At 50.5% G+C, this 21,722-nt stretch overlaps 1 protein-coding gene across 2 annotated transcripts in view; it reads left to right on the top strand.

The window, feature by feature from the left end:
• GFPT2 (glutamine-fructose-6-phosphate transaminase 2) overlaps nucleotides 1-21,722 on the top strand; it is a 56,071-nt gene that overhangs the window by 33,377 nt on the left and 972 nt on the right. Inside the window, exons 10-18 of one of the 2 annotated variants that reach the window (XM_016954461.3) lie at nucleotides 2,828-2,991; nucleotides 4,416-4,511; nucleotides 4,613-4,710; nucleotides 5,013-5,133; nucleotides 7,517-7,674; nucleotides 8,964-9,078; nucleotides 14,382-14,509; nucleotides 16,752-16,919; nucleotides 19,113-19,274. In XM_016954461.3, coding sequence (XP_016809950.1) covers nucleotides 2,828-2,991; nucleotides 4,416-4,511; nucleotides 4,613-4,710; nucleotides 5,013-5,133; nucleotides 7,517-7,674; nucleotides 8,964-9,078; nucleotides 14,382-14,509; nucleotides 16,752-16,919; nucleotides 19,113-19,274 — 1,210 coding nt within the window. The remainder of the gene's footprint in view (nucleotides 1-2,827; nucleotides 2,992-4,415; nucleotides 4,512-4,612; nucleotides 4,711-5,012; nucleotides 5,134-7,516; nucleotides 7,675-8,963; nucleotides 9,079-14,381; nucleotides 14,510-16,751; nucleotides 16,920-19,112; nucleotides 19,275-21,722) is intronic. The other variant, XM_016954462.4, reaches the window with a different exon arrangement.

The raw sequence follows: 21,722 nt of genomic DNA, 5'->3' as shown, positions 1-21,722 counted from the left end.
TATGCAAAGCATACGGAGTTATTTGTACACTTTTATGCAAAGCATACGGAGTTATTTGTACACTTTTATGCAAAGCATACGGAGTTATTTGTACACTTTTATGCAAAGCATACGGAGTTATTTGTACACTTTTATGCAAAGCATACGGAGTTATTTGTACACTTTTATGCAAAGCATACGGAGTTATTTGTACACTTTTATGCAAAGCATACGGAGTTATTTGTACACTTTTATGCAAAGCATACGGAGTTATTTGTACACTTTTATGCAAAGCATACGGAGTTATTTGTACACTTTTATGCAAAGCATACGGAGTTATTTGTACACTTTTATGCAAAGCATACGGAGTTATTTGTACACTTTTATGCAAAGCATACGGAGTTATTTGTACACTTTTATGCAAAGCATACGGAGTTATTTGTACACTTTTATGCAAAGCATACGGAGTTATTTGTACACTTTTATGCAAAGCATACGGAGTTATTTGTACACTTTTATGCAAAGCATACGGAGTTATTTGTACACTTTTATGCAAAGCATACGGAGTTATTTGTACACTTTTATGCAAAGCATACGGAGTTATTTGTACACTTTTATGCAAAGCATACGGAGTTATTTGTACACTTTTATGCAAAGCATACGGAGTTATTTGTACACTTTTATACAAAGCATACGGAGTTATTTGTACACTTTTATGCAAAGCATACGGAGTTATTTGTACACTTTTATGCAAAGCATACGGAGTTATTTGTACACTTTTATACAAAGCATACGGAGTTATTTGTACACTTTTATGCAAAGTTTTGTTTAAAATATTTTTTCCAGTACAGTGGCTTGCCATCTTTCTTTCTCTTTCTTCCCTAGGATCTGGCTGGATATACGTCTCTTAGAGCCTTAGATCTTGATGGTTTCTCTCTTTACCTTTGCACCAGGAGTTTAAGTGTTCATTTTCAGGCAGTCACGTGTGGGTGTGGCTCTTGATAGAATGAGAGTGTTTTTTTTTTCTTTTTTTTGAGACGGAGTCTTGCTCTGTCACCCAGGCTAGAGTGCAGTGGCACAATCTCAGCCCACTGCAGCCTCCGCCTCCTGGGCTCAAGTGATTCTCCTGCCTCCCAAGTAGCTGGGATTACAGGTGCCCGCCACCACACCTGGCTAATTTTTGTATTTTTAGTAGAGATGGGGTTTTGCCATGTTGGCCAGGCTGGTCTCAAACTCCTGACCTCAGGTGATCTGCCCGCCTCGGCCTCCCAAAGTGCTGGGATTACAGGCGTGCGCCAGGGCTCCCGGCCGAGAGTGTTTTCTCCAGTAGTCCTTCAAGCCCAACCTGATGGTTTATACCACAACTGTATACCATTAATCACCTTTCTTTTTCATTTAGCAACTTTTCAAACTTAAAATGATTTTAAAAGATACTTTGTATTATGATCTCAAGGGAAAAAAATCATTATTCTTTTCCATACAGAGAAAGTTATAAAAATAAACACAATGGGCTGGGCACGGTGGCTCACACCTGTAATCCCAGCACTTTGGGAGGCCGAGGCGGGCAGATCACGAGGTCAGGAGATTGAGACCATCCTGGCTGGCACGGTGAAACCCCGTCTCTCCTAAAAATACAAAAAAGTAGCCGGGCGTGGTGTCGGGCACCTGTAGTCCCAGCTACTCGGGAGGCTGAGGGAGGAGAATGGCGTGAACCCGGGAGGCAGAGCTTGCAGTGAGTGGAGATTGTGCCACTGCACTCCAGCCTGGGCGACAGAGCGAGACTCTGTCTCAAAATAAATAAATAAATAAACAAACACAATGACCCTATGTTTCTTTGGTAAGCATAGCTTGTAGACTACTTTTAGGGCTCCTTTGTGTATGTGTGTGTGTGTGTAAGAAACTAGGTCTTTTGTCCTGATGAGTTTCCCATTGTCTGGGTTTTGCTGAGTGCACCCCCTGGTGTCATTTACCATCTTCCTCTGTCCCCTGTGTTTCCTGTACGCTGGAGTTTACAAGTGTTAAAAGCTCGATCTTATTCAGGTTTGATGTTTTTTGGCAAGACTACATAGTTGGTGGTGTGTCCTTCCATCAGGAGGCGGGTGATGTCTCACCATCTCTCTTTCTGTGCTAAGAGCCATCAGGGGTTTGAGTGTTGCCAGCCTTATCCATCCATGATACAGCTTCGTCCAGCTTTTTACCTTCTGGTTTCAACAGCCATGAATGGTCCTTGATTAGAGCTATTAATAATTAGGAGTTCATAAATTGATTCTTCTATTATTTCTTCATTACTAGCTGTATCACTTCTTAGAGAAACTTGCCTTCATAAAGTATGTGGTTGTTCCGAAAGACAGATTGTTTAGAAAGGCGAGATAAATGCTTTATTCTTTCCCTTCACGATTCAGAATAATGTGTTGGTTCTCGAGTATCTTCCAGAGGTGACATTGTTTGGATCCTGATTTGAAGAAACCGGTTATAAAAAGACAGCCGTGAGATTATTGGAGATATGTAAACATGCTGAATATTTGATGATATAAAGGAACAACTATTGATTTTAGATATGATTATGGTATTATAGTAGGTTAAAATAGTTTTAGAGCTATATGGTAAAATGTTTACAGAAGAAATGATATAATGTCTGGGACTGGCTTCAAAATAATTCCGTGGGGACAGGAGGGAAGAGTGGAGAAGAAAAGGAAGATTCACCTGCAAATCAATGTTTTTAGCGTGGTCTCTCTCTCCCTCCTAAAATGCCAACGATGTGGCCTCCACACTTGGGAACCAGCAAGGGGCTGCTGCCTCGTAACTGCTCAGGGCAGGGCACTGATGATGCCTGTTTCCCTTGCCCCAGCGCTATCATAGAGCACACCAACCGGGTCATCTTCCTGGAGGATGATGACATCGCCGCAGTGGCTGATGGGAAACTCTCCATTCACCGGGTCAAGCGCTCGGCTAGTGATGACCCATCTCGAGCCATCCAGACCTTGCAGATGGAACTGCAGCAAATCATGAAAGGCAGGTGTCCTCCAGAGTCCATGTGCGGCAGCCTCGGGAGCCAGCGCGCCTGGTGGAGCTCCTGACGCTCTCTGCCTGGTCCTAGTAGAGGCCACAGCCCTCCTGCCCTCTGTGGCCACCAGGGCGGGGCTGCAGGTAGCCTGTGGCTGGCACAGGTGAGGGGATGTGGGGAGGCTGGCCTGGCACCTCCAAGCGGGGGCTCCTGTCTGCAGCCAGCCGCCAGGTCTTTCCTACTAGAACTGAGCCCAGTGTGTCAGCTGCCTTCCTTCGCCGACTCTGCGGGACACATGCCCACCCTCAGGCATCATTTCTCCTCTGGGTGGAAGTCTGCAGGTCTGCAGTAAATGGGGGGTGGGGGTACACTTTCTCCCTACAAGGAGAGCCTCTCTGCACCCATTTCTGTCCCCTTACAACCTCTACCCCACAGGGCAGCCTGAGCAAACTTCTAAGAACATGAATCAGCCCCTGTGATCATCCCGCTGCTCAAGGCCCTCCAGTGGTTTCCTACTGTTCTTAGAATAAAATCCAAACTCCCTGCTACAGCCCACAAACCCCACACCCCGGTGGGGCCAAAGCCTGGCCCCACCACACTCAACCCTCTATCCCACTGTGCCCCGCCACAGCCCCTGCATTCGCTGTTCTTCTCATAGGACTGGCTCCTTTTCATTGCCTCCAGCTCCCTTGAAATGTCACCCCCTCAGAGACTCCTTCTCTGCTCCTGTGTCTGCCATGGTCCCTCCCCAGCCCCTCCCCTATGGTGGCCACCCCTCATTCCCCTCACTTGCTTCATTTGCTCGTCGCACAAGTGCCAGGTCATGGGCGACAGGCCGGGAGCATGGGCGATGTTGGCGTCATGAGTGTGCGTATCCTAGAGAACACGGCCTGCCCTGCCTGTGGGTACCTCCAGAGCATCAGGTGCAGGGGCTTGAACACCCTGCAGCCCCATTGTCCCGTCAGCACCATCCAATCCCACTCAAATCAGAGCCCTGGAAATGCCTGTGTGGCTGGAAAGGTTTTTATTACGGAAACCAGGAGGGTATTTATTAGAAGGAAAATTGCCTGTTTCTTTGGGCCTGCTTAGCTGTACTTTCCTAGCTGGATGGCTTTTTGGGAGTGAAGCACTTTACTTTCTTTTGGCCTTGCTAAGGGAGCATGGCCCAAAGGGATCAGCCAGGTCATTTGTTACTTGCATGCCTCGGGCAAATCCCTCCCTTCCTCAAGCTGCCGGGTCCAATATGTAAATTGGAGATAGTCCTGGTTCCTGACCTGCTTCCCTCTGATGATAGTGAGTGTCAGGCAGGGTAATCCCTGGGGATGCCTTTGGGAATCTGCAGTAAGCTTTACAGGAGTTACTATCGCTGCTGCATAATGAAAAGCAGTGAAATATAATGAAATTAAAACTGACCAGACGCTTACTTGACCAGGTAACTTCAGTGCATTTATGCAGAAGGAGATCTTCGAACAGCCAGAATCAGTTTTCAATACTATGAGAGGTCGGGTGAATTTTGAAACCAACACAGGTAATTCCTACACTTGGTGGGGAGCCTCCGCCCGAGCCTAGTCTCAGGGAATGCGGTGACTGTGTAGACTCAGCATTAACGCCTTGTCGTGTGCCCTGCAGTGCTCCTGGGTGGCTTGAAGGACCACTTGAAGGAGATTCGACGATGCCGACGGCTCATCGTGATTGGCTGTGGAACCAGCTACCACGCTGCCGTGGCTGTAAGTGTGACACATGGGCATGGGGAAGTCGACGGCAGTCTAGGACCAGACACTGGCCTTCAGTTTTATCACTCACGTGGCCTTCTGAGTTTGGCTAAGCCCTTGTACCCATTCCCATGAGCTAGCGTGAGAAATGACACGGAGCCCTTTTATCTTCGAGGTGGCCTGTGGGTGACCGAAGTCCCCTCGCCACCTGGACAGTGAGGTTCCATGTCACAAACTGTCCCTAGAAGCCCAGCTGCCCCATGCCCCTGTCGTGCCTGTGACTGACTTTAGTCTCCATGCTTGCTTGTTGGCTTCAGACGCGGCAAGTTTTGGAGGAACTGACTGAGCTTCCTGTGATGGTTGAACTTGCTAGTGATTTTCTGGACAGGAACACACCTGTGTTCAGGGATGACGTTTGCTTTTTCATCAGCCAGTCAGGTAAGAGACACAGGCAGTGTGGCCAGCCTTGCATCAGGTCAGCTCTGGGCTCTCTCCTCTTCTCCTTCATTCAGTTCAGTCCTCTGCATGGCTACCCTGTGCTGCGAACCCTCTCTTGCAGCGGTCATTTAACCCGTAGAGCCATGGATTACTGTCGCCATTGTACGGGGAGGGCAAGAGATGTCTAAGGCCATGCAGTCAGGGGGTGACAGCTGGGATTGGGCTGGAAATCCACGCACTTTAGTCTTTCCCCTGCCCCGTGGCTTCTCCCTCTTCTTGCCTATCCAAGACTTCAAGGACCACTTACCAAAGTGCTCATAAATGTTTGCTGATTTATGTTAATAGAAAAAAACGTCTCCTTTAACATTTTGTTAGGTTGAGAGTCACGTGGAGGACCCACTATGGGCTCTGTGCCCAAGTGTCCAAGCCGAGCTGCCTGTGGCATGCAGTGCCCATGCTGCCCAGCAGGGGGAGGTGTGGGGGAGACAGTGCTCCCTTTTAGGGCCAAGGAAGGTCTCGCAAGGTACATGCACCCCATCTGGTGCCATCCCAACACTGGGCTTGACATTTCGCTCCAGCTGTCTCAGGGAGGTGATCCAGGGCCATAGGCTGGGAGTCTCCTTGAGCTCGTGGAAGATTTTTGAAATGTTTTAATTACGGATAATTCCAAGCCTTTATAAAAGTAGAATTTTCATATAATGAATATCCTAGCCTCATCCAGCCCATCTTGTGCCGGTCGGACACACTCATATTAACCCCTCGTCTCCATGGGGTTACTTTGAAGCCAATCCCGGGCATCATGATATTCATCCATATAAATACTTCAGGCTGCATGATTAAAATGACAAAAGAAAAACATATAACCGGCCGGGCGTGGTGGCTCACGCCTGTAATCCCAGCACTTTGGGAGGCTGAGGTGGGCGGATCACGAGGTCAGGAGATTGAGGCCATCCTGGCTCACACAGTGAAACCCCGTCTCTACTAAAAATATAAAAAAATTAGCCGGGCGTGGTGGCGGGCGCCTGTAGTCCCGGCTACTCAGGAGGCTGAGGCAGGAGAATGGTGTGAACCCGGGAGGCGGAGCTTGCAGTGAGCCGAGATCGCGCCACTGCACTACAGCCTGGGCGACAGAGCGAGATTCTGTCTCAAAAAAAAAAAAAAAAGAAAGAAAAAGAAAAACGTATAACCACGGTGTTACTACCACAACTAAAATACTGATTGTAATGCCCTATCATCTATTAGGACTTTTAGTACTCCTGCCATTTTCCATTTTAAATACCATTTCCATTTTGTTGACAAGTGAAGAAAAACCAGTACAGATACACCGACCATCCAGCCCACCACCTTATGACGCAGGAGCTGCTGCCACGTTCACCTTTGGGTTTCTGATCCCACCAGAGCCTCAGACTATTTTATAAATTGGTGGGAGACATTAACAAAAGAACAGACATGGACCTAATATGAAAATAATGCAGTGGCAGCTTCCGAATCTCTGTGTGTATAGAAGTCAGCCTTTAATGAGATTGAAAAAACACTATCGAACCCTAGGGCGTGGGTGACAGAAGTTAGAACCCCCTTTCCCGCACCCTCACCGCAGTACCCCGTGACACTCCAGTGCCATAACCCAGGGCTCTGAAGAAAGGAAAGCAGAGGAGAATTGGGCCACCTAGCACCGGGCGGCACCTGCCTGCCCTGCAAAGCTGGGACAGACACAGCCAAGAGCAGTGGCCCTGCAAACAGAACAGCCTCCCGACTCATGAGGATTTCAGCAGTTTTGATTTTATAGTCTGGCTTATGCTGAATTTAATTTGAGTGCTTTAGGACTCACAAACATAGGGAGCTTGCGCTGGTTTATGCATGAAGCTGTTTAGCTTTATTCTAAAAACAATTTGAGTCCACACTGAGAGGCTTGCAAGAAGTGTCCTTTCAAACAGGATCTAGCTGAGAAACACCACTTGGGGACATTCCTGCTTTTCAGATGTTAAATCTGTTCCATCTCAGCACGTTCTGAATAAGGCAGCTTATTCAGTTGCAGAGAGGGCGCTGGGAGCCAAGCCCACCTGTCACCAGCTGTATGGCTTTGATCAGAGCACCGGTTTCCTCCTGTCTCTGAGCCCTCATCCTCAAGAGGAAAATGGGGACGATGGTCCTCACGGGGTTGTCACGAGATTTAAATGAAAAAATGCTTGCCACAAATAGTAACACATCTTGAATGTAAGAATCAACCGAAAAGGCTGTTGAGCGAGCGTTTTCCTTTCTGAACACCTGCTGGCTGTGTCTCGGGCGCCGATTTCCCTGTAAGAGCCGGAGGTGAAGGAGGAAGGGGTTTGGGGTAGGGCTGAGGCTGGCGGAGCGCGGCACTGAGAGGGCCCCTGTGCGGCAGGCGAGACCGCGGACACCTTCTTGGCGCTGCGCTACTGTAAGGACCGCGGCGCCCTGACCGTGGGCGTCACCAACACCGTGGGCAGCTCCATCTCTCGCGAGACCGACTGCGGCGTCCACATCAACGCAGGGCCGGAGATCGGCGTGGCCAGCACCAAGGTAGGAGGAGCCACGGGCGCCCGTCCCAGGGAGAGCCGGGCGGAGGCAGGTGCACCAGAGGCCGCCCCCCTCCGGCCTGGACGCGCTGGGCAATTGCGCCCTGCTCTGCCCGCGCCACCGCCTTTCTTTCCCCTTCCCGCCTCACCCCTTCTCTCCGCTCCTTTCCTTTCCCCTCCCCTCTTGGATTCCCATATCTTCATTTTTTTTTTTTTTATTTTTATTTTATTTATTTTTTTTTTTTTGAGACGGAGTCTCGCTCTGTCGCCCAGGCTGGAGTGCAGTGGCGCGATCTCGGCTCACTGCAAGCTCCGCCTCCCGGGTTCACGCCATTCTCCTGCCTCAGCCTCCCAAGTAGCTGGGACTACAGGCGCCCGCCACCACGCCCGGCTAATTTTTTGTATTTTTAGTAGAGACGGGGTTTCACCGTGTTAGCCAGGATGGTCTCGATCTCCTGACCTCGTGATCCGCCCACCTCGGCCTCCGGAAGTGCTGGGGTTACAGGCGTGAGCCCCCGCGCCCGGCCCCCATATCTTCATTTAGTCTCATTTTATTCCCATGCCACGTTCCTGTGTTTCGTCCATGTTGTCCTGTGGCTCTTTGAGCACCTTGGAGATGCTTATTTTAAAGTCCTTTAGGGCTGGCACGGGGCTCGCCCCTGGAATCCCAGCACTGTGGGAGGCTGAGGCGGGAGCATCCCTTGAACCCAGGAGTTCCAGACCGCCCCGGGCAACCCCGTCCCTTCAAAAATAAAACTTAGGCCAGGTGCGGAGACTCAGGCCTGTAATCCCAGCACTTTGGGAGGCCGAGGCGGGCGGATCACCTGAGGTCAGGGGTTTGAGACCATCCTGGCTAACACGGTGAAACCCCGTCTCTACTAAAAATACAAAAATTAGTCGGGCATGGTGGTGGGTGCCTGTAATCCCAGCTACTCGGGAGGCTGAGGCAGGAGAATCGCTTGAACCTGGGAGGTGGAGGTTGCAGTGAGCCGAGATCGAGCCACTGCACTCCAGCCTGGGTGACACAGCAAGACTTTGTCTCAAAAAACAAAATATAAATAAATAAATAGATAAATAAAACCTAAAAATTAACTGGGCAGGGTGGTGGCACCTGTAGTCCCAGTTACTCGGGAGGCTGAGGTGGGAGAATCACTTGAGGAGGCTGAGGCTGCAGTGAGCTGTGATCTCGCCACCGCACTCCGGCGTGAGCAACAGAGTAGACCCTGTCTCAAAAATAAAAGTTGATTTAAAAAGTGAAAATAAGGTCCCTGCCACCTCCTTCTTTGTGCACAGGCTTATACCAGTCAGTTCATCTCTCTGGTGATGTTTGGTTTGATGATGTCTGAAGACCGAATTTCACTACAAAACAGGAGGCAAGAGATCATCCGTGGCTTGAGATCTTTACCTGGTATGTTCTAGAATTCAGCTTTCCACGTTTTCAGATCTAGTGGACTGTTGCTGGCCATTCTCTGTTGACTCTCACCTGTACAGGATGCTGTTCATTTCTCCCTCCTCCTAAAACTTCCTAGCTTCCCCAGCTCCCTCCTGGAGGCCTTGCTGCCTCTGACCTCATCCTGCTCGGCCCCCACCTCCCCCTGCACTGCCGCGCTGCCTCCCTGCCTCCCTGGTCCTCAGCCTCCCCACCTCCCTGCCTCCCTGGTCCTCAGCCTCCCCGCCTCCCTGCCTCCCTGGTCCTCAGCCTCCCCGCCTCCCTGCCTCCCTGGTCCTCAGCCTCCCCGCCTCCCTGCCTCCCTGGTCCTCAGCCTCCCCGCCTCCCTGCCTCCCTGGTCCTCAGCCTCCCCGCCTCCCTGCCTCCCTGGTCCTCAGCCTCCCTGCCTCCCTGGTCCTCAGCCTCCCCACCTCCCCGCCTCCCTGCCTCCCTGGTCCTCAGCCTCCCTGCCTCCCTGCCTCCCTGGTCCTCAGCCTCCCCGCCTCCCTGCCTCCCTGGTCCTCAGCCTCCCTGCCTCCCTGGTCCTCAGCCTCCCCACCTCCCCGCCTCCCTGCCTCCCTGGTCCTCAGCCTCCCCACCTCCCCGCCTCCCTGCCTCCCTGCCTCCCTGGTCCTCAGCCTCCCTGCCTCCCTGCCTCCCTGGTCCTCAGCAGTGCTCAGTGCTTTCTCACCGCAGGGCCTTCGCACTGGCTCTTTACTCTGCTGAACCATCTTCTTCCTGCTCTGCATACAGCCGACAGCTTCTCATCTCCCAAACCTCAGCTCAAATGTCACCTCCTGAGACCCTCCCTGGCCACCCCAACAGAGGCCCCGACGCCAGCACTCTATGAAACATTAGCCTGTTTATTTTTTTTATAACACACCTCATGACCTGAAATTCCCTGTTCACCTGTTGACTGGCCTGTCTCCCCCAACTAACATGTCGGCTCCGTGAACACACAGCCCTGTCTGCCAGAGCCGCCACTGGACAGCTGGTGTCCAGCACAGGGCAGGCATACAGTAGGTGCTCAGTAAGTACTCGAGAAAGAGCAAATGGCCCCAGGCCCTTCCTATGCCAGGCGCTCCTTGGCAGCCCCACCACACTTTCCCCATTTGCTGGGCAGCAGCAGTCGCAGCTGTTGTAGCTGGTGAGATACAATATCTGTTGCACTAAATCATGACCTCCTTGGAGACCGTGGCCTCCCCTTTCTTCATTCATCCACCACATATATTAAGAACCAGTGCCGTGCCCTGCCCCATGTGCTATCCCTGGCCTGCCAAGATAAGCAGTGGCTCACCTCCTTCAGTCACTCACATGCCAGAGTAGGAGAGAGACTTCTGTGCAGGCCTGAGAGGCGGAGATGAATTGAGCCTCGCCCCAGGCTGGCATGGAAAGCTCACTGCGGACAGGACATCACGGGGCTTCCGGGGGGTGCCCTCCCAGAGACAGAGTAGGCGCTGGAGCTTCCCTGGGAGCCAGGGCCAAACCCCAGAGCAGGCAGCTGGGGAAGGGCCACCATAGAGAATGGTCAGTTCCAGGCCCTCGGGGCCTGACACTGGCCGAGACAGCTTGCTGAAAGTTTATTTCTGAGAAAAGCATTCTTCCTTTAAGCCAGGTCATAACCATGCAAAACAGGACCCAATTCTGACGTCTCAGTCAGTGGTTCTCCAGACGTGGTCCACAGGTCCTGGGTGTCTGCAAAGCCCTTTGAGCAAAATTGTTCACATAGTTATACATTCTTTATACTAAATTTTTTTTTTTTTTTTTTTTTGCCTGTGTCCACATTTGCAAAGGCAGTGGTGGCTGTGCCTGGCACCCAGCACACTAGAAGGCCTACTGGTCACTGTGTCCTTCACCAGCACACACCCAGTTTCCCTTAAGAATGGCCTTGATGGCCGGGCGCGGTGGCTCACGCCTGTAATCCCAGCACTTTGGGAGGCTGAAGTGGGCGGATCACCTGCGGTCAGGAGTTCGAGACCATCCTGGTCAACGTGGTGAAACCCCATCTCTACTAAAAACACAAAAAGCAGCTGGATGTGGTGGCAGGTGCCTGTAATCCCAGCTGCTCGGGAGGCTGAGGCAGGAAAATCACTTGAACCCAGGAGGCAGAGGTTGCAGCGAGCCAAGATTCTGCCACTGCACTCCAGCCTGGGCAACAGAGTGAGACTCCATCTCAAAAAACAAAAAAGAATGGCCCTGATGGCCAGGCGCAGTGGCTCACGCCTGTAATCTCAGTACTTTGGGAGGCCGAGGTGGGCAGATCGCCTGAGGTCAGGAGTTCGAGACCAGCGTGGCCAACATGGTGAAACCCCATCTCTACTAAAAATACAAAAATTAGCTGGGCGTGGTAGTGGGTGCCTGTAATCCCAGCTACTTGGGAGGCTGAGGCAGGAGAATTGCTTGAACCCAGGAGGCGGAGATTGCAGTGAGCCGAGATTGTGCCATTGTACTCCAGCCTGGGCGACAAGAGCGAGACTTCATCTCAAAAAGAAAAGGCCGGGCACGGTGGCTCATGCCTGTCATCCTAGGACTTTGGGAGGTCAAGGCAGGCAGATCATGAGGTCAGGAGATCGAGACCATCCTGGCTAACACGGTGAAACCCCGTCTCTACTAAAAATACAAAAAATTAGCCGGGCGTGGTGGCGGGCACCTGTAGTCCTAGCTACTCGTGGGACTGAGGCAGAAGAATGGCGTGAACCTGGGAGGCAGAGTTTGCAGTGAGCCGAGATCGCACCACTGCACTCCAGCCTGGGTGACAGAGCGAGACTCCATCTCAAAAAAAAAAAAAGGAATGGCCTTGATGAGGTGGTAAAAATTATTAGTCTGTAAATTGCAACTCTTTGTAATATTCTTTATGATGAAATGGGGAGTACACGTAACGCCTTTCTACTGGGGCCAGGCGTGGTGGCTCATGCCTGTAATCCCAGCACTTTGGGAGGCCAAGGCGGGCGGATCACCTGAGGTCAGGAGTTCGAGACCAGCCTGACCAACACAGTGAAACCCCATCTCTACTAAAAATAGCTGGGTGTGGTGGTGTGCGCCTTTAATCCCAGCTACTTGGGAGGCTGAGTCAGGGGAATCACTTGAACCCGGGAAGCAGAGGTTGCAATGAGCTGAGATCACGCCGTTGCACTCCAGTCTGGGCAACAAGAGCAAAACTCCGTCTGGAAAAAGAAAAAGCCTTTCTTCTCTACACTGAAGTGTGATGCTTGTCTCAAGAGAAGCAGCCATCCCATTGAGTAGCAAGCTGATTTTGGTGTTTGTTAGACATTTTCTCAAAATGAAAAATCAGCTGACGCATCAGTAGAAGCAACCCATGGTATTTGTTGCCAATGATAAACTTTAAGCTCCCAGGCAAAACTTTTGAGTGTTAGAAAACACCTCTGTTACCATGAGCTTGACCAGTTCCCAACATTTAAAGACTTCTCTAGGGCCGGGCACGGTGGCTGATGCCTGTAATCCCAGCACTTTGGGAGGCCGAGGTGGGTGGATCATGAGGTCAGGAGTTCAAGACCAGCCTATCCAAGATGGTGAAACCCCATCTCTACTAAAAATATTTAAAAAATTTAGCTGGGTGCAGTGGCAGGCACCTGTAATTCCAGCTACTCAGGAGGCTGAGGCAGGAGAATCACTTGAACCCGGGCGGCCGAGGTTACAGTGAGCCGAGATCGTGCCACTGCACCCCAGGTTGGGTGACAGAGTGAGACTCTGTCTCAAAAAAAAAAAAAAAGTCTTCTCTAATGAGATCAAGGTGACTTCAACAAGGTGATTTTTAAAGAACATTTTATAATAAAAGTGTCCATTTTAAGAAGATGTACATACCTTTGTGGCCAGTTCACGATGTCACAGAATTATGCACTTGTAAATGATCCATTTAAAAGCACAAGACAGAAAAATAAATTTTAACCTAACAAAGTAGAAAAAGTTTATTGATAGGATTTCAGATTCTATATTGGCACCTACCCTTTCAAGAACCTACTGTTTCTCAAGTTTGATGTACTGTGGTGTCAAAGAACAATATTCACAATTATTCATAAAATAATTTAAATACTCCTCGCTTCTCCAACTACAAATCTGTATTTGTAGGCTGAATTTTATTTTTATACTTCAACCAAAAGAGCTTATCACCACAGATTGAATGTGAAAGCAGATATGAGAGTCAACAGTCTTTTACTAAAAAGGCAGACACCAAAAAGATTTGCAAGAACAAAAAGCGGTGCCACTCTTCTCACTAATTCTTGTTGAAAATGAAGTAATGTAATAGATTTAGTGTTGTTATTTTAAAGTGAATATTTTTAAATTTCTCATTGTTAGTTTCTTTCTTTCTTTCTTTCTTTTTTTTTTTTTTTTTTTTGAGATGGAATCTCGCTCTGTTGCCCAGGCTGGAGTGCCGTGGTGCCATCTCAGCTCACTGCAAGCTCCGCCTCCCAGGTTCACGCCACTCTCCTGCCTCAGCCTCCCGAGTAGCTGGGACTACAGGCGCCCACCACCATGCCTGGCTAATTTTTTGTATTTTTAGTAGATACCAGGTTTCACCATGTTAGCCAGGATGGTCTCGATCTCCTGACCTCGTGATCCGCCTGCCCCAGCCTTCAGCCACCGCGCCCGACCACGCCCGGCTAATTTTTTGTGTTTTTAGTAGAGACGGGGTTTCACCATATTAGCCAGGATGGTCTCGATCTCCTGACCTCATGATCCACCCGCCTCGGCCTCCCAAAGTGTGGCGATTACAGGCGTGAGCCACCACGCCTGGTCCTCAGTGTTATTTTCTAATCTGGTAAATGTTGACAGATTTAACTCAAAAACAAAGGCTCTTGGGGATGTGCAATAATTTGAGGGACTTGCAATAATTTTCAAGAGTGTAAAGGAGTCCTGAGACCAAACGGTTTGAGAACCGGTGGTCCCACTTACAGGGGCCTTGTCTTGAGACACAGCAGGAAAGAGGGGTGTTAACTGGTGGTGTCAGCTCTGTCTCCAGTGGGTGATTTTTGCCTCTCTGAGCCTCAGTTGTCTTACTTGCAAAACGGAGTGAGAAATGGTACTTCCTACCTTGTTGGTGCTCAAGAAAGTGTTCACACAATACGAATCCCCATCCTAACAAAATCCTGGCCAGGAGCCCAAGTTATTTCCTGTAATCTACGTTTTAAACGAATGCGAGGAAGCAAAGTGTGCTAAGTGATGCGGTTTCAAAAGCTCCTCTTAAACCCCAGCGTTTGTCTTCATGAACATTGCTTTACAGTCGGCCTGACTGGTTTTCTCCCTCTGCTCCGTGCATGGCCCAGAGCTGATCAAGGAAGTGCTGTCGCTGGAGGAGAAGATCCACGACTTGGCCCTGGAGCTCTACACGCAGAGATCGCTGCTGGTGATGGGGCGGGGCTACAACTACGCCACCTGCCTGGAAGGAGCCCTGGTGAGCCCCCACCCCCAGCCCCCACCCCCACGAAGGACAGGCACAGGAGACCCTGAGGAGCCAGCGGGAAGGAGGGCAGGGCGTTGGGCTTGGGGAGGGCCGGGCCTAAGGACCCCTTGGCCAGTCCTGTGAGCCTGCGCTGAGCACCAGCTCTCCGCCAGGTTTCTAGCCCTGGGCACACAGAGATGGGTGAGGCAGGTGGCTGCCCCCAGGGATCTCCCAATCTACTGAGGAGAAAGGGACAGGGCGCCTGGGGTGTGCCCCTCCGGCTGTCCAGGCACTGCCAGGGTCCACTTGGAACAGCTCACTCAGACCTCGTGAGCTGCTTCTGAGAGGTTGGCGGTTGCTATTCACCCTCATTCAGGAGGAAACAAAGCCTCTGAAAGCTTAAGTATCTCACTCAAGATGACGTAGAGGACCTGAATCAGACCTGAGTCCATGGGGCCTTTGCTTTTTTCCACCAAAATTGAGGGGTGGGTTCTCCGCAGAGTTTCCTTGTTACCCCTCAAACTTCCAAGGGGAGTTTGAGATCCTGCAGGAATTAACTTCGAAGGCCTTGCTTTTTCAAAAACTGGTGACAGGCCATTTGCCCCCTGCAGCATTAAAGATCCACACCAGGAAAGAGAAAGCTGATGGGGCAGGGACAGGGTGCCAGGGCCATAGGGCTGCCCAGAGGGTGGGCAGAGAGCCGTGCAGGGTCCTGCATCTCGGACTTGCCCTCTCCCCACTGTCAGCGTGCCATGCACGGAGCAGATGCTCAGCCCAGGTAACAGGGACAGTGCTCCAGCTGAGGCTGCACTGGCCACCAAGACGAGGGCATTAACCGTGGCCCAGCTGGGCTGCCATCCTCTCCCATCTCCTCCCCACCACCCCCATTTGAAAGACAATGCTAGGCTGGCGCAGTGGTCCACGCCTGTAATCCCTACACTTTGGGAGGCCAAGGCAGTCAGATCATTTGAGGTCAGGAGTTCGAGACCAGCCTGGACAACATGGTAAAAGCCCATCTCTACCAAAAATTCAAAAACTAGCTGGGCGTGGTGGTGCACGCCTGTAATCCCAGCTACATGGGAGGCTGAGGCAGGAGAATCGCTTGAATCCAAGAGGAGGAGGTTGCAGTGAGCCAAGATCATGCCACTGCACTCCAGCCTGGGAGACAGAACGAGACTCCCATCTCAACAAAAAAAAAAAAAAAAAAAAAAAAAAGAAAGAAAGAAGAAAGACAATGCCAGTTGCAAGTGGTTACCGGAAACATTCAGAGTTGATTTCCTTGGTCTTGGTGGGGAGTGCAGGGCTGTGCTCACTGAGCTCCATCTCCTGCACCTGCCCCCTGGAGATTCTGACTCCTGTTAAAGAACAGGCAGGTGCTGCTTCTTGGAGTGCAGTAGAGGCAAGGCCTGGGGTGCACTGTCAGTCCCCAGATGACTCTGCGTCATGGGTGGGGGCTGAGCTGCGGTGGCTGAACGTGCTGGCGGGAGATGCACATTGCAACTATGCCTCCGCATGGGTCTGCTGAAGGAAGAAGCGTTTAGGTGGCTGCTGGCACGAGCCCATGGTCCTCTGGTCACTGGGAGGCCGGCACTGCAGCTGTCTGCAGCCTCCAGACTGGAGCCGCACTCCTTACAGTGTGGCTCTGACCTAAATCAGCAGTGCTAGCGGGGAGTCGAGAGATGATTTATTTGACTGTCTCACCATTTCAATGACGTGGATTTGTGGTAACTGAATAGAGATGGATCTACCTGAACACAGGAAAAAAATTAATTCAAATAACAGCCCAGTTTGTGTGATTTTGCTTGGAACCACTCTTTAGAAGTTATTAATGGGCAAATGCTTAATCAGATAATCAACTGAAGGTGTAGCTAAGCTGAATAGGATGCTGTCGTTTTACACGTGGCTGGCTAGGGAGGAGCAGGGGGTGAGCTAGGCTGACTCCGACTTGTTTGTCCTAAGGGGTGGCTGTGCGTGGGACTGGAGAGAGACAGAACAGCAGTGCCCGGGGCTGGTGTGGGGACACAGAGGTTGTGTCCCGGGCTGGTGCATGCTCTGGATGGTAGCCAGGCCTCTCCCCAGGCCCTTGCTGGGTGTCCTCAGTGCTGTCAACCACTCCAGGCATCTGTCTGCCTTGCAACCCTTGGCTCTCTGCCTTCCAGAGTCATCCTTCCCCTGGTTCCCCTTCTTCCCCTCTGGCTGATCTGCTCCAGCCCCATCTGCCCAGTGTGACTCTGATCTCACCTCCTGTTTCCAGAAAATTAAAGAGATAACCTACATGCACTCAGAAGGCATCCTGGCTGGGGAGCTGAAGCACGGGCCCCTGGCACTGATTGACAAGCAGATGCCCGTCATCATGGTCATTATGAAGGATCCTTGCTTCGCCAAATGCCAGAACGCCCTGCAGCAAGTCACGGCCCGCCAGGTGAGGGCTCTCCACTGGACTGGGCCAGCACTCTCCTGCTTTTCTCCATGCATGCCCACCTCACCACTGTCTGCCAGTACCAGTGATGGATGGTCTGGCCAGTGAGTGGCTGTGACCACACACCCTCCCCCGGGCCCCCTGTGGGGAGTGCACACACTTGGAAAGGAGCTGGTCAGCCCGCAGCTGTCCCACACAGCTCTTTGGTGGGGCCCAGGGACCCACACTGCTGTGAGCAGCACCAGATCCTGGCCTGGAGCTCAGGGGAGGTACTCCTGGTGGACATCCCTGGGGCAGGGTTTCCCCAGGTTCTGCGGCCAAGCAGCTCCGATGGGAACTACCTGGAGTTAGGTCAGGTCTCATAGGGCAGGGGCACAGCTTTCCATAAGGCTGCCCTCGATTCAGGCACCTGTTGCAAGCCAGGTCCAGCCACACATCTGAGCAACTGACTATGAATCCAAGGATTCCCACTCTCCCCTGAAGTTCAGTAATTTTCTAGAACGACCCATAGAACCCAGGAGATGACTATATGATTACAGTTTTATTATAAAAGATATAAATCACAGCCAACCCAAAAGAAGAGACCCCTAGTTTGAGGGCCCCAGATGTGAAGCTTGTGTCCTCGGGATGTGTCACCCTCCCAGCACGTCACTGTGTGTCGCCCGGGAGCTCCCCTGAGCTGCTAGCTCCAGTGTCCAGAGTTTGTATTGTGGTTTTATTAAGTAGGCAGGATGGAGTGAACCACTGGCCATGTGATCGAACTCCGTCGCCAGCCCCACTTTTGTCCTTGGAGGTTGGGAGGTCAGGCTGACAGGCTCATGTCTCAAAGCCCCAACCTTCTAATCATGTGGCTGGCCTTTCTAGCAGGGCGAGACCCCATCCTGGAACTATCTACAGGCCCACCACGAGTCGTCACCTTAGCATACAGTCAGGTATAGTCCAAGGGACCTCCCATAAATAACAAAGATGCTTTTGTCACATGGGAAAGTCCAGAAGCCAGGAGCTCCCTTCCTGGAACCGGCCACAAAGACCAACCAAATGCTTTGTACACAGCAGCTGCCCCTGAGGTAGGAGGGCAGAGTTCATGAAGTTTCGGGGAGGTGAAATCCAATGAGGTGCCCCATCCAGATGTTGCCACCTGGCTCAGCACAGAGGTCAGAGTGAGGGTATAAAACACAATGGCATCATTTCCCCACTTAAAACCCTCCCATACCTGCCTGTCAAGCCACAGAGACCCACAGTCCTGCGTTATCTGGCCCTTTCCTCCTGTTTCAGTGAGTTCCAGGCACTCCAGCTTTCCTTCTGTGTCCCACTCTCATTGCGCCCGCGCCCGCGCCCGCCTCCGGGCCTTTGCACTGGCCGCTCCTGCTGTCTGGAATGCCCTTCCCACAGAATGCTCCGCCGAGGGTTGTCCCCTCATCATTTAGGGTTCAGTCCAGATGTCTCCTGTTTTTGAGAGAGCTTTGGAGACCTCACCAGTCTCCCAATGACATTATCCTGTTTTCTAGCCTTGGTGGCATTTCTTTGGAATTCATTTTTTTTTTTTTTTTTTTGACGGAGTCTCGCTCTGTCGCCCAGGCTGGAGTGCAGTGGCGCAATCTCGGCTCACTGCAAGCTCCGCCTCCCGGGTTCACGCCATTCTCCTGCCTCAGCCTCCCGAGTAGCTGGGACTACAGGCGCCCGCCACCACACCCGGCTAATTTTTTGTATTTTTTAGTAGAGACGGGGTTTCACCATGTTAGCCAGGATGGTCTTGATCTCCTGACCTCGTGATCCGCCCGCCTCAGCCTCCCAAAGTGTTGGGATTACAGGCGTGAGCCACCGTGCCCAGCCTGGAATTCATCTTTATTTCTTGGTTTGCTTGTCTAGGTTTTTGTTTTCTACCACTAGACTATGAGCCCCGCTAGAGTTAGGAGTGAGTCTGCCCCGCTCTTGGCAAGGCACAAATGGGTGCCAAATGATGCAGCAGGATGGCAATCTCCTTACCAGGGAAGGGGAAGAAACCCCCAAAAAGCATCAGACACTTTATCCTTTCCAAGCATTTGCGTCCCACACATACCACCTCACCCATGACTCCAGCAAATGCAAAAGAGGACTGTTCTCATCACAGTAATGTAGCTTCCAGATACTCCGCATGCATCAGGGATAGCTTCTTTCAGACAGGGTCTATTTTATGACGCTATTTCTCTGCTCTAGGGTCGCCCCATTATACTGTGCTCCAAGGACGATACTGAAAGTTCCAAGTTTGCGTATAAGACAATCGAGCTGCCCCACACTGTGGACTGCCTCCAGGGCATCCTGAGCGTGATTCCGCTGCAGCTGCTGTCCTTCCACCTGGCTGTTCTCCGAGGATATGACGTGCGTCTAAAAACTGCACCTAACAGCAGAGAGGAGAGACAGAACCCCAGAGTTCCTTTCTGTTCTTTAAATACTTGGAGTAAATAGTCATAGAATAAATAATTTTATTTAAAGTAGCTTTTTTTTTTTTTGAGATTGAGTCTCGCTCTGTCACCCAGGCTGGAGGGCAGTGGCACAACCTCGGCTCACTGCAAGCTCCGACTCCTGGGTTCAAGCGATTCTCCTGCCTCAGCCTCCCGAGTAGCTGGGACTACAAGCACCCGCCACCATGCCTGGCTAATTTTTTGTATTTTTTGTAGAGACGGGGTTTCACCGTGTTAGCCAGGATGACCTTGATCTGACCTCGTGATCCACCCGCCTCGGCCTCCCAAAGTGCTGGGATTACAGGCGTGAGCCACCACGCCTGGCCTAAAGTTGCTTTCTTTTTAAAGTAGCTTATACCATCCCCCGCCCCCCAAAACAAGCTGGAAACTGCAAAATGTATAGAGAAGGTCATGGCACTAAACTATAACCTGGCCAGGTGAGGTGGCTCACGCCTGTAATCCCAACACTTTGGGAGGCCAAGCTGGAAGCATTGCCTGAGGCCAGGAGTTTGAGATCAATCTGGGCAACATAGCAAGACCCCGCCTCTACAAAAAAATTTTAAAAAATTAGCCTGATGTGGTGGTATGTATCTGGAGTCCCAGCTACTTGTGGGGCTGAGGTGGAAGGATCACTTGAGCTCAGGAGTTCCAGGCTTCAGTGAGCTAGGATCACACCACTGCACAGTGTGGGCAGCAGGGTGAGACTGTCTCAAAACCAAAAACCAAAAACAACCTCATCACCCAGAGACAATATCAATTAGCAAATGTAATATTTTAGTCCGGATTTTTCCTATGCATGTGAGTTTTTTTTAATATTATTTAATATTATGTCAAGGATAAAATGTGTGCATCTTCCTTTTATTGTTATTATATTGCAAGTATTTTCTGACATCTTTATGAGCTTGTTATATGTAGCATTTAATCATTGCATAATATTCCATCACAATCTTATAACACGATTTTCTTAATGGTTACTTAGCCAATCTTCTACTAGTTAAACTGTTCCCAAATTTTTGTCTTCATAAATAACATAGCAGCGAACATCTTTGTACATACAATGTTGTCCCACATTAAAGATTTGTCCTGGCCAGGCATGGTGGCTCACGCCTGTAATCCCAGCACTTGGGGAGGCTGAGGCGGGCGGATCACGAGGTCAGGAGATCGAGACCATCCTGGCTAACACGGTGAAACCCCATCTCTACTAAAAAAATACAAAAAATTAGCTGGGCGTGGTGGCAGGCACCTGTAGTCCCAGCTACTCGGGAGGCTGAGGCAGGAGAATGGCTTGAACCCAGGAGGTGGAGCTTGCAGTGAGCCGAGATCGCGCCACTGCACTCCAGCCTGGATGACAGAGCGAGACTTCTGTCTCAAAAAAAAAAAAAGAAGATTTGTCCTTAATCTAACAAATTAAGCTGTGATCTAACATTTTGGACTCGTAACATATATTGCCGAATTATGTTCCAGAAAATAACCAATTTATGATCTCACACAAGTAAGAACACACAGTTCTTAGTACAAAGAAATAGAAGTTTTATTACAATTTTATTTTGAAGCTTTTAAAGATACACAACAATACAAAGAATATAATGAATATCTGAATATGCGCATATCATCCAGAACTGACATTTGCTAACATGTTGTCATATTTGTTTCATCTTTTAAAATATCTAAATGTAGTAAGACATTGCAGATACCAGATACAGTAGAAGCCTACTTTTTTAATTAATTAATTTATTTATGTATTTTGATACGGAGTCTTGCTCTGTCACCCAGGCTGGAATACAGTGGCGCAATCTTGGCTCACTGCACCCTCTGCCTCCCAGGTTCAAGCGATTCTCCTGCCTCAGCCTCCTGAGTAGCTGGGACTACAGGCGCCCACCACCATGCCCGGCTAATTTTTTTGTATTTTTAGTAGAGACGGGGTTTCACCATGTTTGTCAGGCTGGTTTCGAACTCCTGACCTGATGATCCGCCCACCTCGGCCTCCCAAAGTGCTGGGATTACAGGTGTGAGCCACCGCACCCGGCCCAGTAGAAGCCTACTTATGAACCATTCCTACCTTTCCTTCCCACTCCACCCTAAACAAATAAGTCCCATGGAATTCATATATATTCTTGCAAGAAAAGTTAATGTTTAACAGTACACACCAAGTTACCTGTGTTAAAAGCATGAACCGTATTCTTTAAATCATGTTAACAGATCGTGACACACATCAGGTGCACAGTAAATGTTTATTGAGGGACTGAACCTTATACGGTTAAACGAGGCTTCTGGACTAAGGCATCTGCCTCCAGGACGCAGGTCTCTAGGTTGGTGACCATGGTGAACATCTGTCTCTTGTTTTGAAGTACTCTGAAAATTGTCT

This window comes from Pan troglodytes, chromosome 4, assembly GCF_028858775.2.
Source record: "Pan troglodytes isolate AG18354 chromosome 4, NHGRI_mPanTro3-v2.0_pri, whole genome shotgun sequence".
Classification (NCBI taxonomy): domain Eukaryota; kingdom Metazoa; phylum Chordata; class Mammalia; order Primates; family Hominidae; genus Pan; species Pan troglodytes.
This window is presented reverse-complemented; position numbering and strand designations above follow the sequence as displayed.